General features: G+C 42.2%; 1 protein-coding gene across 2 annotated transcripts in view; it reads right to left on the bottom strand.

The window, feature by feature from the left end:
- The window catches only part of FAXC (failed axon connections homolog, metaxin like GST domain containing), a 76,703-nt gene that overhangs the window by 58,631 nt on the left and 4,672 nt on the right, over positions 1 to 13,400 (bottom strand). The window contains exons 2-3 of one of the 2 annotated variants that reach the window (XM_024759337.1): positions 13,091 to 13,212; positions 7,686 to 7,821 (exon numbers count right to left, since the gene is read on the bottom strand). In XM_024759337.1, coding sequence (XP_024615105.1) covers positions 7,686 to 7,821; positions 13,091 to 13,197 — 243 coding nt within the window. In that variant the 5' untranslated portion in view covers positions 13,198 to 13,212. Of the gene's footprint in view, positions 1 to 7,685; positions 7,822 to 13,090; positions 13,357 to 13,400 lie in introns of those variants that run through there. The other variant, XM_024759336.1, reaches the window with a different exon arrangement.

Raw genomic sequence — 13,400 nt, 5'->3', positions numbered from 1 at the left:
TAAAAGGATCATACACCATGATCAAGTGGGATTTATCCCAGGGATGCAAGGATTCTCTAATATATGCAAATAAATCAATGTGATACACCATATTAACAAATTGAAGAATAAAAACCATATGATCATCTCAATAGATGCAGAAAAAGTTTTTGACAAAATTCAACACCCATTTATGATAAAAACTCTCCAGAAAGTGGGCATAGAGGCAACCTACCTCAACATATTAAACGCCATATATGACAAACCCACAGCAAACATCATTCTCAATGGTGAAAAACTGAAAGCATTTCCTCTAAGCTCAGGAAGAAGACAAGGATGTCCACTCTTGCCACTATTATTCAACATAGTTTTGGAAGTCCTAGCCATGGCAATCAGAGAAGAAAAAGAAATAAAAGGAATACAAATTGGAAAAGAAGAAGTAAAACTGTCACTGTTTGCATTTGACATGGTACTATACATAGAGACTCCTAAAGATGCCACCAGAAAACTACTAGAGCTAATCAATGATTCTGGTAAAGTTTCAGGATACAAACTTAATGCACAGGGGCTTCCCTGGTGGCGCAGTTGTTGAGAGTCCGCCTGCCGATGCAGGGGACACGGGTCATTTTTTACAGAACTAGAACAAAAAATCTTAAAATTTGTATGGAGACATAAAAGACCCCGAACAGCCAAAGCAGTCTTGAGGGAAGAAAACAGAGCTGGAGGAATCAGACGCCCTGACTTCAGACTATACTATAAAGCTACAGTAATCAAGACAATATAGTACTGGCATAAAAACAAAAACATAGATCAATGGAACAAGTTAGAAAGCCCAGAGATAAATGCACGCTCCTATGGTCAACTAATCTGTGACAAAGGAGGCAAGGATACACAATGGAGAAAAGACAGTCTCTTCAATAAGTGGTGCTGGGAAAACTGGACAGCTACATGTAAAAGAATGAAATTAGAACACTCCCTAACACCATACAGAAAAACAAACTCAAAATGGATTAGAGACCTAAATGTAAGATGGGACACTATAAAACTCTTAAAGGAAAACATAGGAAGAACACTCTTTGACATAAACCACAGCAAGATCTTTTTTGATCCACCTCCTAGAGTAATGGAAATAAAAATAAACAAATGGGACCTAATGAAACTTCAAAGCTTTTGCACAGCAAAGGAAACCATAAACAAGATGAAAAGACAACCCTCAGAATGGGAGAACATATTTGCAAACCAATCAACAGACAAAGGATTAATCTCCAAAATATATAAACAGCTCATGCAGCTCAATATTAAAAGAACAAACAACCCAATCCTAACATGGGCAGAAGACCTAAATAGACATTTCTCCAAAGAAGACATACGGATGGCCAAGAAGCACATGAAAAGCTGCTCAACATCACTAATTATTAGAGAAATGCAAATCAAAACTACTATGAGGTATTACCTCACACCAATTAGAATGGGTATCATCAGAAAATCTACAAACAACAAATGCTGGAGAGGGTGTGGAGAAAAGGGAACCCTCTTGCACTGTTGGTGGGAATGTAAATTGACACAGCCACTATGGAGAACAGTATGGAAGTTCCTTAAAAAACAAAAATAGAACTGCCATATGACCCAGCAATCCCACTACTGGGCATATACCCTGAGAAAACCATAATTCAAAAGGACACATGCACCCCAATGTTCACTGCAGCACTATTTACAATAGCCAGGTCATGGAAGCAATCTAAATGCCCATCAACGAATGGATAAAGAAGATGTGGTACATATATACAATGGAATATTACTCATCCTTAAAAAGGAACGTTACTGGGTCATTTGTTGAGACGTGGATGGATCTAGAGACTGTCATACAGAGTAAAGTAAGTCAGAAAGAAAAAAACAAATATCGTATATTAACGCATATATGTGGAAACTAGAAAAATGGTACAGATGAACAGGTTTGCAGGGCAGAAATTGAGACACAGATGTGGAGAACAAACGTATGGACACCAAGAAGGGAGAACCGTGGGGGGGTGGGGATGGCGGTGTGCTGAATTGGGTGATTGGGGTTGACATGTATACACTGATGTGTATAAAATGGATGACTAATAAGAACCTGCTGTATAAAAAAATTAATTAAATAAAATTTAAAAATTAAAAAAATAAATAAATTTTTAAAAAAAGAAGTTAGGGCTAAGAGCCAAAGCAGAGAGTTCCAAAGGAGCCATTTTCCTTCTTTTCTCTCTTTCGTATTTAAAAAGAATGACTGTGTCAAATACATGCTTCTTTTACAACCAGTTATGGCAAACGATGTCTTTATGTATGTATGTCTAAAGACAAGTATGGAAAGATGGTCGGAAGAGTTAGTGATGATAATCTCCTGCTAGCAGGATGTCAGGCAATTTTCATTTTCCCCTTACATTTTTCTGCAGTGTTTGAAATTCTTATAAGGACCTTATGTCATCTATATGTAATCCGGAAGAAACAAAGAAATGGTAAATCCGTTTTTAGTTTGAAAAAAATTAGCCATATCTGCAGGACTCCTTGTACACTTTTTGCAACTTCCTATGAACCTATAATTATAACAAAATGAAAAGTTTTAAAAATTGACCCACCAATATTTATATTCTGATTTTAAAAAGATAATAACTGTAACCAACGCATCAAGCTTTTTAAGAAAACCCTTGTGAGTTCCTACTAATGGTCATCAAATACTTATCCCCGTCTCATTTCTGTTAAAAAATAAAAAAGCTTTAAATATAAAGTCGTGCTCTTGGGCTTCCCTGGTGGTGCAGTGGTTGAGAGTCCGCCTGCCGATGCAGGGGACACGGGTTCGTGCCCTGGTCCGGGAAGATCCCACATGCTGCGGAGCGGCTGGGCCCGTGAGTAAAAAAAAAAAAAAAAAAAAAACGGTACTTAAAGTCGTGCTCTTAGGAAGATGACATTTTAATCTTCTTTTAAAAGGTACAGGGCACAGAAGGGGAAGAGGGTAGAGCTCCCTGGGTCTATGACAGAATACCTCTCTACTGATCCTCCAAGCGATGAGCCCCACCAGCATTTCCCAGGAACCACCTACATGCACACAAACCCTCGCTTCGCTCCCCTCCCCGGGGGCTCAGGGCATCCCTTTCTAAGCCATAGAACCATTTTCTGGTTACCTACCCCGCTGAACACTCCCTTCATCTATTTTCCATAGAGATCTCACAGAAGAAAAAACACTCCTATATCACTCCTTTCCTAAAAAATATACTTAACAAGAAATACTAATTTTGGAAGCGGGTAAGCAGTCCCCTTCTCGAAAGCCCCTCCAGGCTTCATAGCAAGGCATGCATCCAGTTGTTCCAGTTATACTAACTAAAAGCAGTATATGCGTTGTTACTGCGTAACAGTATGGTCTGAAACATGACCAAAGGTGTTAGGCTGCTGGCAGAGACAAGGCTGGGGCAATCAGTGCTTGATGGCTTGAAGGCAAGAAAGGAAAGGGCACCACAGCCTGGCAGCTGCTGCAGCCGCTGCCAACTGCAAGAGGACTTCATCAAGGGTGGGGGGCACAGGAGATCCAGAAAGCCACCAGAGGCTGCAGAGCACGAAACTCAGGTTTGGGGCCCTAATTGCCCCAAAGCTGTCCTGGCTAAATACAGCGATCTGGTGGGGAGTGACAACGGCCCAGACACAGGCAGCCGCAGGGAGCAGTCTCTTCCCTCAACGTGAGTCCCTCAGTGACACACATCTTCAAGTGCTGACAGCCAACGCCGAGCTGAACAAGGATCTCTCAAATCCGATCCAATGTATGTAGATGATTCAAGCCTTGTCTGGTCTTTTGCTATTTTCTCCTCCATTGCTGGCTTAGAAAGTCCTGAATAATCTCCCTGCTTCTCTGTCCAGACTGACCCCTTGCATTCCAGTTCCCCGTCATAAAGACCCTTTTTCTGTTCTCCAAACACCTCATGCCTGTCAGACCCCCTAACTGAAGTCCAGATTCAGTGTCATATTCCCAGAGGACAACTTACCAAGCTAAGCATGTCATTCAACTGTCCCAGCACTGCCTTAGGAGCACCACTGCCACACCCATGCCCTCTTCTGTACAGAAACCAGCTCAGAAAGCACAGGCCATGGGGAGGCAGGACTTGGGGGGTAATATCATTAGCAGGGCGCCAAAACCCTGGCTGGGTGAGGAACCTTCCCCCTCCAACCTCCCAGCTGCTCTGCCTCCTGCTAAGAAGACCACCCCTCCCTATGCTGCTTCTTTGTAAGAGCTTTAAGGTGAACCCCTGACCAGTGGGAGCCATTTGGAGGAGTGGCAGCAAACTGGAGGAACCACAGTGGTGTGGGGATGCCTGGAGCTCACCTCCTTACTTTTCTTAAACTCCTTCAGAGGTACACAACCTGTGTCCTAAGCTTTAGCCTTGGCCCAGTGCAAATTCCTGGGCAGGGAAGCTGACGTCCCTGGTAAAAGGAGACCTCAAACCAAAATAACTAGACATCTGAGGGGTACAGTTACTGTAAGAGAAGGGCAACAGATAATATATACAACATGAGGCAGAATGATTGGGACAGACCGAAAAATTTAATTAGCATAAGAAATATCCTCCAAGGGATAAAGGAAGAGATTGTAATACAAACCAAGGGAAAATATTAAGAAGAAAAATGTAGAAGTTAAACACAATGGATGAGATAAATAATAGGATGGATACAAGAAGAGAACAGAGGGATGCAATGGAAGCTCAGAAAGACGAATTCTCCAAGAAGGAAGAAGAAAAGAATAAAGAGATAGGTTCAGAAACACAGAAAATAATAGCAGAGATTCCAGGATCCAGATAATCAGGAATAGAAAAGAAGAAGGAGAAACAAACAAACAAAAAAGAAAAGGAGGGCTTCCCTGGTGGCACAGTGGTTAAGAGTCCACCTGCCAATGCAGGGGACACGGGTTCAAGCCCTGGTCCAGGAAGATCCCACATGCCGCAGAGCAACTAAGCCCATGCGCCACAACTACTGAGCCTGCGCTCTAGAGCCCGCGAGCCACAACGACTGAGCCCTCATGCCACAACTTCTAAAGCCCGCGCACCTAGAGCCCATGCTCCACGACAAGAGAAGCCACCGCAATGAGAAGCCCCTGCTCACTGCAACTAGAGATAGCCCGTGAGCAGCGACAAAGACCCCATGCAGCCAAAAATAAATTAATTAAATAAATAAAAAATAATTTTTTTAAAAAAAGGAAACGTGAAGAACATTGATAATTTCTTAGAATCAAAAAGAGATTAAAGACTTCAGGTGAAAAGAGTTTATAAAGGACCAAATAAGATACATGAAGACCCACACCAAGCCAGTTATGATGACATTTAAGAATGCTGAGATTAAAAAAAAAAGAAAAGAATGTTGAGATTCAATGTGAATTCTAAAAGCTTCCAGAGCGAAAGAAAAAGATCCAGATTAACATCAGACTTTTCAATAGCAACAGCAAACCAAAAAGACAATGGAGTAATATTTTCAAAGCACTGAAGGAAATGAACTCTGAACATAGAAGTATCAAATGTGCGGCATAATAAAGATGTTCTTGGGCATGCAAAGCCACCGCAAGTTTGCCCCATAAAGGCTCATTCAAAATATTCATCAAGGAAGTACTCATATAAAAAAGATAAATAAATCCTGTAGGATAAGATACATGGGAAATAAAGCTAGTCAAATAACTTAGTAAGTTTTCTGGCCTAAAAAAGGACCATAAAAAGAGAAAGGATTTCCAAAATTCCAGAATTAAAATATCAGATAACAGCAACACACCTGGGATAAGCCCTGAGAAGAAAGAGACCCAAGGTTCACACAAACCTACTAACAGACTTGTAGTATTAGAGGGAAAGCACAGATTTTGACCCATATAAGAAGTGAGTGGGGATAAATAAACACAAATTTGGATCTTAAGAGCAACCGCCATAACAACAAAAATAGAATTTGTTTTTAAATAACAAGAAAAACATTTTTACCTATTAGAAAGCAGGAAATGAGATAAAATAAAAAACAAAGTATAGTAAGGAGAAAAATATTAAATAACATGTTAGAAATATGTCCTAATAAAATAATCATTGCAAGTGAAATGGATTAAACTCACCAATTAAGGACTCTCCGATTGGTTATAACTAACACATTGCCTACAAGAGACAAATACAAAAAAAAAGTAATAATAATAGAGAAAGAGGATGAAGAAAGATATCCCAAACAAATATGAACCAAAAGAAAGCTAGAGAATCGATCTGAATATCTGATAATATAGAATTCAAGGTTAAAAAAATCATAAGGGACAGAGATGGGTATTATATACCAGAAAAAGAAATAAAGCAGTAAAAGACGTGATCTTTCATAGTATGTGGACCTAACAATATAACCTCGAATAGATACATACTCTTACCTAAAGCAAGAACTGACAGAATGACAGGAAAAGAGAGAAATCAACAAATACACTTGAATATTTCAACCCAATCCTTCCAGAAACTGCTAGAAGCGGCAGACAAAAAATAAAGAGAGGAGCTTCCCTGGTGGCACAGTGGTTAAGAATCCGCCTGCCAATGCAGGGGACACGGGTTCAAGCCCTGGTTCAGGAAGGTCCCACATGCTGTGGAGCAACTAAGCCTGTGTGCCACAACTACCAAGCCTGCACGCCTAGAGCCCGTGCTCAACAACAAGAGAAGCCACCGCAATAAGAAGCCCACACACTGCAACGAAGAGTAGCCCCCGCTCACCACAACTAGAGGAAGCCCGCGTGCAGCAACGAAGACCCAATGCAGCCAAAAATAAATAAATAATTTTTTTAATTTAAAAAACTAAATTTAAAAAAACAGACATATAACAGGTCTAAACAATACACTAAACACGGTCAAACAAGTAGATAAAGCAAGAGCTCTACTCCCAGGGAATATGATTCTATTTTCAACATTTATAAACAAGTAGCCATACACTAGGCTAAAATGTCAGTGAATTCCAAGGAATTAATATCACAAAGACTACCTGCTTTGACCATAAAATTCAAAAACAATAACAAAAATCAAAGTTTTTTTTTAATGCCTATGACTAGAACTTAGGTGAAAAAGAAAAACATAAGGGAATATTTTTTAAAAATATAATTGAATGACAATGAAAACACAACCTGTCAAATTTGTGAGACACAGCTCAAGCATTACTCAGAGAAAAATTTATATTTTAAACGCATTCATTCCTCTGTTCCTTCTCTAAGGCTGAAATGAGCAAGTGCTTCCCTGAAAGTCACCCAAACAGAACAACGAAGCAGTAGGAAAAACTCTCACAAAATCTACAAATATCTCTTTGGTGGCCTGCTGGACGTTTGTCCCCAGGATTCATTAGAGATAAATATAATGCTTCCAACAAATAGAAACCTAAAGGAAAGAACCACGTCAGGCTCACCTTTATTTATAGGTTCCCAGTAGGCCAAACTATTAACCAAAGAATACTCTATGTCAGGAAAAAATAACATGGCCTTGAACACTAGGAAAGCCCAGACCCCTGTGATCACTCATTAAATTGGATGTAAAAATCAACAGACTGGGATCAAATCTCCTAAGTATCTACTAAGGACTGGGCACCACTGCTTTCATACCCACCCCTCTGGCACCAAGAGCGAGCCCTTCCCACCCTGTGAGATTAAGTACTTCCCCCCCTAGCCAATATTGCTGCCACGAGGATAAAACATATTTGCACAAAAGTACCTGATAGGGTAAGTCAGCCATCCTTAAATAAGTTTCCATTTTCAAACAGAAAGGAGATAAACTGGGGACACCATTGTTAGGTCTTGCAAACTGATGCAAAATAATAGCATCTTTGGAGTCAATCTCTTGCTGTTTCCTGTCAAAACCAAAACAGAAAAAAAAGAACAATCCACGTGTTACACATGCAGTTCCCTTAGTTCCTTAGAGGCCCCTGCTGGGCCGTAGCTCCTCAATGGACAAGCAGGTCTGTTTGTCACAGGGGCTTACCTCACCAACAAGCACTTAGAGGGGGAAAGCTTGGTCAAAACACAAGAGAACCTCACAAACTCTGCTATTACCATAACTGCAAGGGCTCAGGAGAATAACATGTCAACCTCTTTCTGGTACCTGTGGCCTATGGGCAGGATGTGTACTTTCTGGTATAGGTCCACCTCTTCTCCAGCTGGCTATGTCTACCTGCCAGGGACAAGTTGGATGGCTAAAAAGAGATATTCTGTGCTTACTGTGCATCAGGCATTGTTCTGAGGGCTTCACGGGTATTATCTCATTTAATCTTCACAATAACCTTTTGAGGTAGGTACTACCGTTATCCATGTTTTGCAGATAAGGAAACCGAGGCACAGAGAATAAACTTGCCCAAAGTCCCATTACTAGTAAATGGCAGAACTTGGACTAAAGCATGTAGTCAGAGCCTATGTTCTTGACCACGAGGCTGTACCATGAAACAGTCTATTCGTCCACAGGACCTCGGAATAACAGTGCAGATTTGCTCTGCCACGACTCAAGTCTGCAGGGAATCTGAGGCTCTGTATATTCTGGTCCCTCTTCCAAACTCTCCATGCCCTCACCTGACCTTTCACCCGTGGTGCAGAGGAACCTGGCTTCTGGTGCTCTCTCCTCCTCTCTACCTTCACAGGTTCCCCACTTTCACCACACAGCATATATCCCAGTACCCCTGCCTTTTCCCTTTCTTCTGTCTCAGCCACACATCTATCTTTTCCTTTGGCTACTTTTCTGGGTGGTGAGGACTTCCCTGGTAGAGTTCTTCAATAGCCACCACGTAGGAAATCAAACACTGGATTACACTTATGGATACCTGGGGTCAAGTGCAAGCCCTACTTCCTATTGGCCACGTCACCCAAGACCTCTCCTCCTCTCTCATTTGGAAAGTGAGGACAGTACCAATTCTGCCTCAATTATCACGAGAACTAAATAAGATAATTTCTGTAAACATTTGGTGAGCTTTCACGCATTAAGTGGTGGACTTTATTCTCAAAGAGACATGGTCTTATCCCCTTAAACTACAAAATCTCATTCCACACAGTGGCACTCATACACCACATTCCGGAACCTTTTGCAACTCCCATCTTTCACTCTACCCAACCATTTCCCAGTCAGATAAACCTCACTCTTCCTCCTTGGCCTTCCGTAAGCCTCTGGTTCCTTCACACTGTTCCTAGTGTAATCTCACACTTCCTTCTACCCAAGCAAGCAAGGGCAAGCTCTTCATATCATCATCACAACGATGCCCACCTCCTGCAGAAACTCCATTCAGTAAAGCACACTCTTTTGGAGAAGTTTACCACCAGAGTGCCCTTTCCACTTACAGAGTTAAGAATGACTAATTTTGAAAATACCAGTCAAAAGAATAAAAATATTTGCCGCCTTCTGGCAATACTTGTTATAAAACAAAGGTTTTCACTTAGATGAAATGTTTGGGAGGTCAGATACTAAAATTAAGATGCCACTTGGACTATGTTTCTAAAAAGTGCAAACTGTAGCTTTGACAATTAACTGACTTTGTCCAGTCAAGTAATTCAACTCAGAGTGGTAATTTCATGTAAATTAGCCAGGCAAAAAATTTAAGAACTGAAAGAGAGGAGATAAATGTAAAATCCCCTGCTCCACTGGCCAGAACAATCTAATTCTGATGGTTAACTTGGGCCATGTCATAATAAGAATGGATGTGACCAGCATATGTCAATGACTTTGTGTACATCATACATATTAAATTATTTCATTCTGATAGTACCACTACAGAGCAGATATTGCTATAGTTTAAATTTAGAATATTATATCATACTTATATTTTACAGTAGACAAGGAAACTGAAGCTCAGAGAGGTTAAATAACTTGCCCAAGGAATACCAATTTAAGATCAAGTTGTTAATAACGCTAGTTCCCAAGCTCTTAAGCACTTCGACTACAACAAAAGTGGGCAATACCTCAGTTAATTTTATTAAAGTAGCTGGTTTGACTCAGACCACGCAAGCCTGGAACTTTCTGATGAAAGTCTGTAATAATTAATGATGGCCATCTTTTATTGAATGCTTACTATAACGTCGAACTCTGGCTAAGCATTTCACATGTGTTAACTCATGCAATCACCTCTGTGAGGAAGGCTACTATTATTATATCCATTTCACAGATGAGAAAACTGAGTAACCAAGCTTACTCTCAGGTCCAAGGTTACATGGTTGGTTAAAGGCAGAGTGAATTTGAACCCAATCTGGCTCTAGAGCCCTCCCTCCAGGTCAGGAAGCTCTCTCTGTAATTTAAGACCAGAGGAGCAGGTAATCTGGACAGCTACATTTTATAAAGTGCCCTTATAGTGAGGACTGTCTAAGAGAACACCTGTCAAGCAGCAAGACTAACCCCTACGCCCATGGTGAAGGACATCACAGATGACCATGCCTCTGTGTACGGTCGATGGGCTGTTAGTTTATAGAGATCACGTGACCCATGGGCTGCTCTGATCCCCTAAGTTTTCTAGGGCAGGCTGAGCCCATGTGCCTAAAGTACAAACAAGCTATGGGTATCAAGTCATTCCTGGGTCATTCAATTTACAAACAACAGATTTCCAAATGCTGGACTGAATTAAAGAGAGCTTGCAAGGCTCTCTCCACTAGGGGAGGATAAAGTAAAGGGCTGGGACTCTATTTCTTTAAAAATACTGTGATGGGAAATATATGAGTAAAATCCAAAATACCTACTTTGGTTATTATACTCATTAATTAAACTTCCGAAATAATTCTTACCTGGCAACTTTACTTTCCACTCTGGAGATGTACTCATAGATTAAGGTTAAGTCTACGCAGCAGGAAATCCAAGTACTGTGGTGAAGAATATGATTGCCAGTGAACTCAGACAGCGTGGCCATTTCAAGATGGATTTTCCATCCCACATATTTCAGATTGTTTTGTGTTTTGCCTAAACTACACAGACAATTGAAACTTAGATGTCCCATCAAGTGAAGGTCTCTATCGTGTAGCCTGCAAATCCCAGTGCCACATTTTCCTTGGTCTTCTTCCCCTATTCCCTCTGTGCCCCTAGCGGTTGTCAAAAACTCAGGTCTGTGCCACAGACTTGTCTTCCCTGAGCAATGCCCCAGTTCGCTTCCTCTCCGCCATCAAAACTTATTCCAGAATTGGTACTTGTTAGGAGAAAGTAGTAGAAGTGCGGGCTCCGCAGACACACATTCTCAGATCTGAATCTGGATCCTACTACTCTTACTACGGGATCTTGGGTGAATTCCTTAACCTCTCTCAGCCTGAATTTCCTCATCTAAGAAATGGAGATCAAGCATTCAAAGGCAGTTGGCAGTTGCGAAGGTTAAATGCAATCACATAGGTAAAGCACTTCTAAGCAGAGCCACCTATTAAGGGCTCAAAAACAGGCAGCCATTTGGTTATTATTTGCATTACAACAGGGTTTCCCAACTCAGTGTAAACATCTGTCAAGAAACAAAAGTGAATAAACCAAGGATTAAAAACACTTTTTCAGATAAGTGTCCAAGTGGGCAAGGGGCTCTTCTGGGCGCAGAGACCACACCTACCAGGGCGTGGCCTGCTCCCAAGGTCAACTCTGAGCTCCCCCACCCACCTCCCCATTTCTGCAAGGTCATTTAAGCAAGTTTGAGACTCAGTCCTGTAAAGCTGTGCCTCACTCCCTCCTCAAAGTGGAAGACTGGTGAGAAGCCACATGGTTCGGAATCCTCCAAAGGCTTTGGACTGGAATATGAATTTCAGAACAACTGGGTTACCATTTCAAGCACTGCACAAATGGTTTCGTTTTCCATATGGCTTGAAACCTAGCTTGAAATAGAGTTCTAAAACTGGAAAATATATAAAATAATCTAGAGAAATAATTCACTTAATTTTTCTAATTTGGTTCAACTAGATTCAAGACACTGTGCTAAGTGAGAGAATTCAATGGTAAGCTTAAAATGAAACTTCCCAATTATGGAAGACAATACATTTCCCCAGACCTAAATGATTTCCACTCTCTCGGAGACTAAAAATATTCAAAATACCTGTTAGGCTGCTACAGTGTCCTCTTGGAATCCCTGCAGGCCTGTTAGAGGTCACCTCTCACTGTCTTTGTTTATAAACCTATTGTGTAGGATTCCCCCATGGGAAGAAGACATGAAGACACATTTTCTCACTCTTTAGAAAATACTGGCCAAGAGGGACATTCTGAGCTATTGAAAACTGCTCTTTGCTGGTCCTCCCCCCAGTGACAGAGGGCTCAAACACATGAAAATTTTAACCGTAAACTGGCATATCAATTAGCCAAACCACTGGTCCCGACAGCCTATGGCATTATTCTACTCAAACAAAGATCTCGTGTCCGGCTGGATGTACCAACAGCAGGGGCCTCCATTTTCTGGTATTTCCAAGTCAATCCTGTAAACATTCTGCGGCAGGCAGCAGAGGCAACTGTTTAGGGCCTGGGGCAACTCCCATGCAGGCCCACGTGCTAGTTCAGTCCTCTGGATCTCCTCCTGTTCGCACAACAATGGTATTTAAACCTGAAGCTGGTGCTTAGCTTTAGATACCAGATTAGCACATAACCGGGTTAAGGCTGCATCAAAATTGCACACTCCGCTGTGCACCCCTAACAGGGACCCGGAGGTCTCTGAAGCTTTTGCAATTTCAGCCTTTTGATGATGTTGACACTTGGGGACGGACAGTGGAGAACTAACCTTTAAGTAAAAGATAAGGTTAGTGGTTAATATCCCAGCATTACCATCTATAAACAAATAGGGCATTGCATAAAAATGTAACTTAGTATTTCTGCAGGACCTAATTCTATTGTTGCAAACACACTGCAGTTAAGATCAGACTATTATGCTCCATAACAGCCCAGAGAATTCTTGCGTTTAGCACCGAATGATAGGGAGACAAGTGTTTTTCCCTCCCAGTACCAGTTTAATTCTCCTGTCAACTCCAAACTGCCCCTCACGGCCAGGTGACCACGGACTGCCTCTGGCGAAAGGGAAGGACAGGACTCGGGCGTTTGGGCGTTGTGACCGAGGGGCTGGCACGGGTCCCCTCTCGCGCCAACCCTGCCCTGGCCAGGTGTCCCTCTCTGCGCCCCTGCGCGGGGCCCTCTCTCCGGCTCACCTAATGACCAGGAGTTCGTGGAGCAGATACGCAGCTGCGGCCAGCAAAGCTCCCCCGGTCAAGTAAAGGGTTTTCTTCCACCAGGGATCGGAGCCCAGCCCTGCCATGATCCCACCGTAATCCTGCAAAGGGAAAGCGATGATGTCCCCATAAAAGGAGAAGGGCTCCTCGGACCCGGCCCACCAGCCGAAGAAGGAGACGCTCTGGTTCCAGCTCAGATCCACCACGCACGGCCTGGACGAGGCAAAGCCAACCCCCCAGTGCATGCTGCGCGGCTGGCTGCGGGCGCCCCTCCCAGGGCCCGCGCCGT

The sequence above is a fragment of the Neophocaena asiaeorientalis genome, unplaced genomic scaffold (genome assembly GCF_003031525.2).
Source record: "Neophocaena asiaeorientalis asiaeorientalis breed wild unplaced genomic scaffold, Neophocaena_asiaeorientalis_V1.1 scaffold505, whole genome shotgun sequence".
Taxonomy (NCBI): Eukaryota; Metazoa; Chordata; class Mammalia; order Artiodactyla; family Phocoenidae; genus Neophocaena; species Neophocaena asiaeorientalis.
Note: the sequence above shows the minus strand (reverse complement) of the source record. Positions and strands in the feature narration are given on the sequence as shown.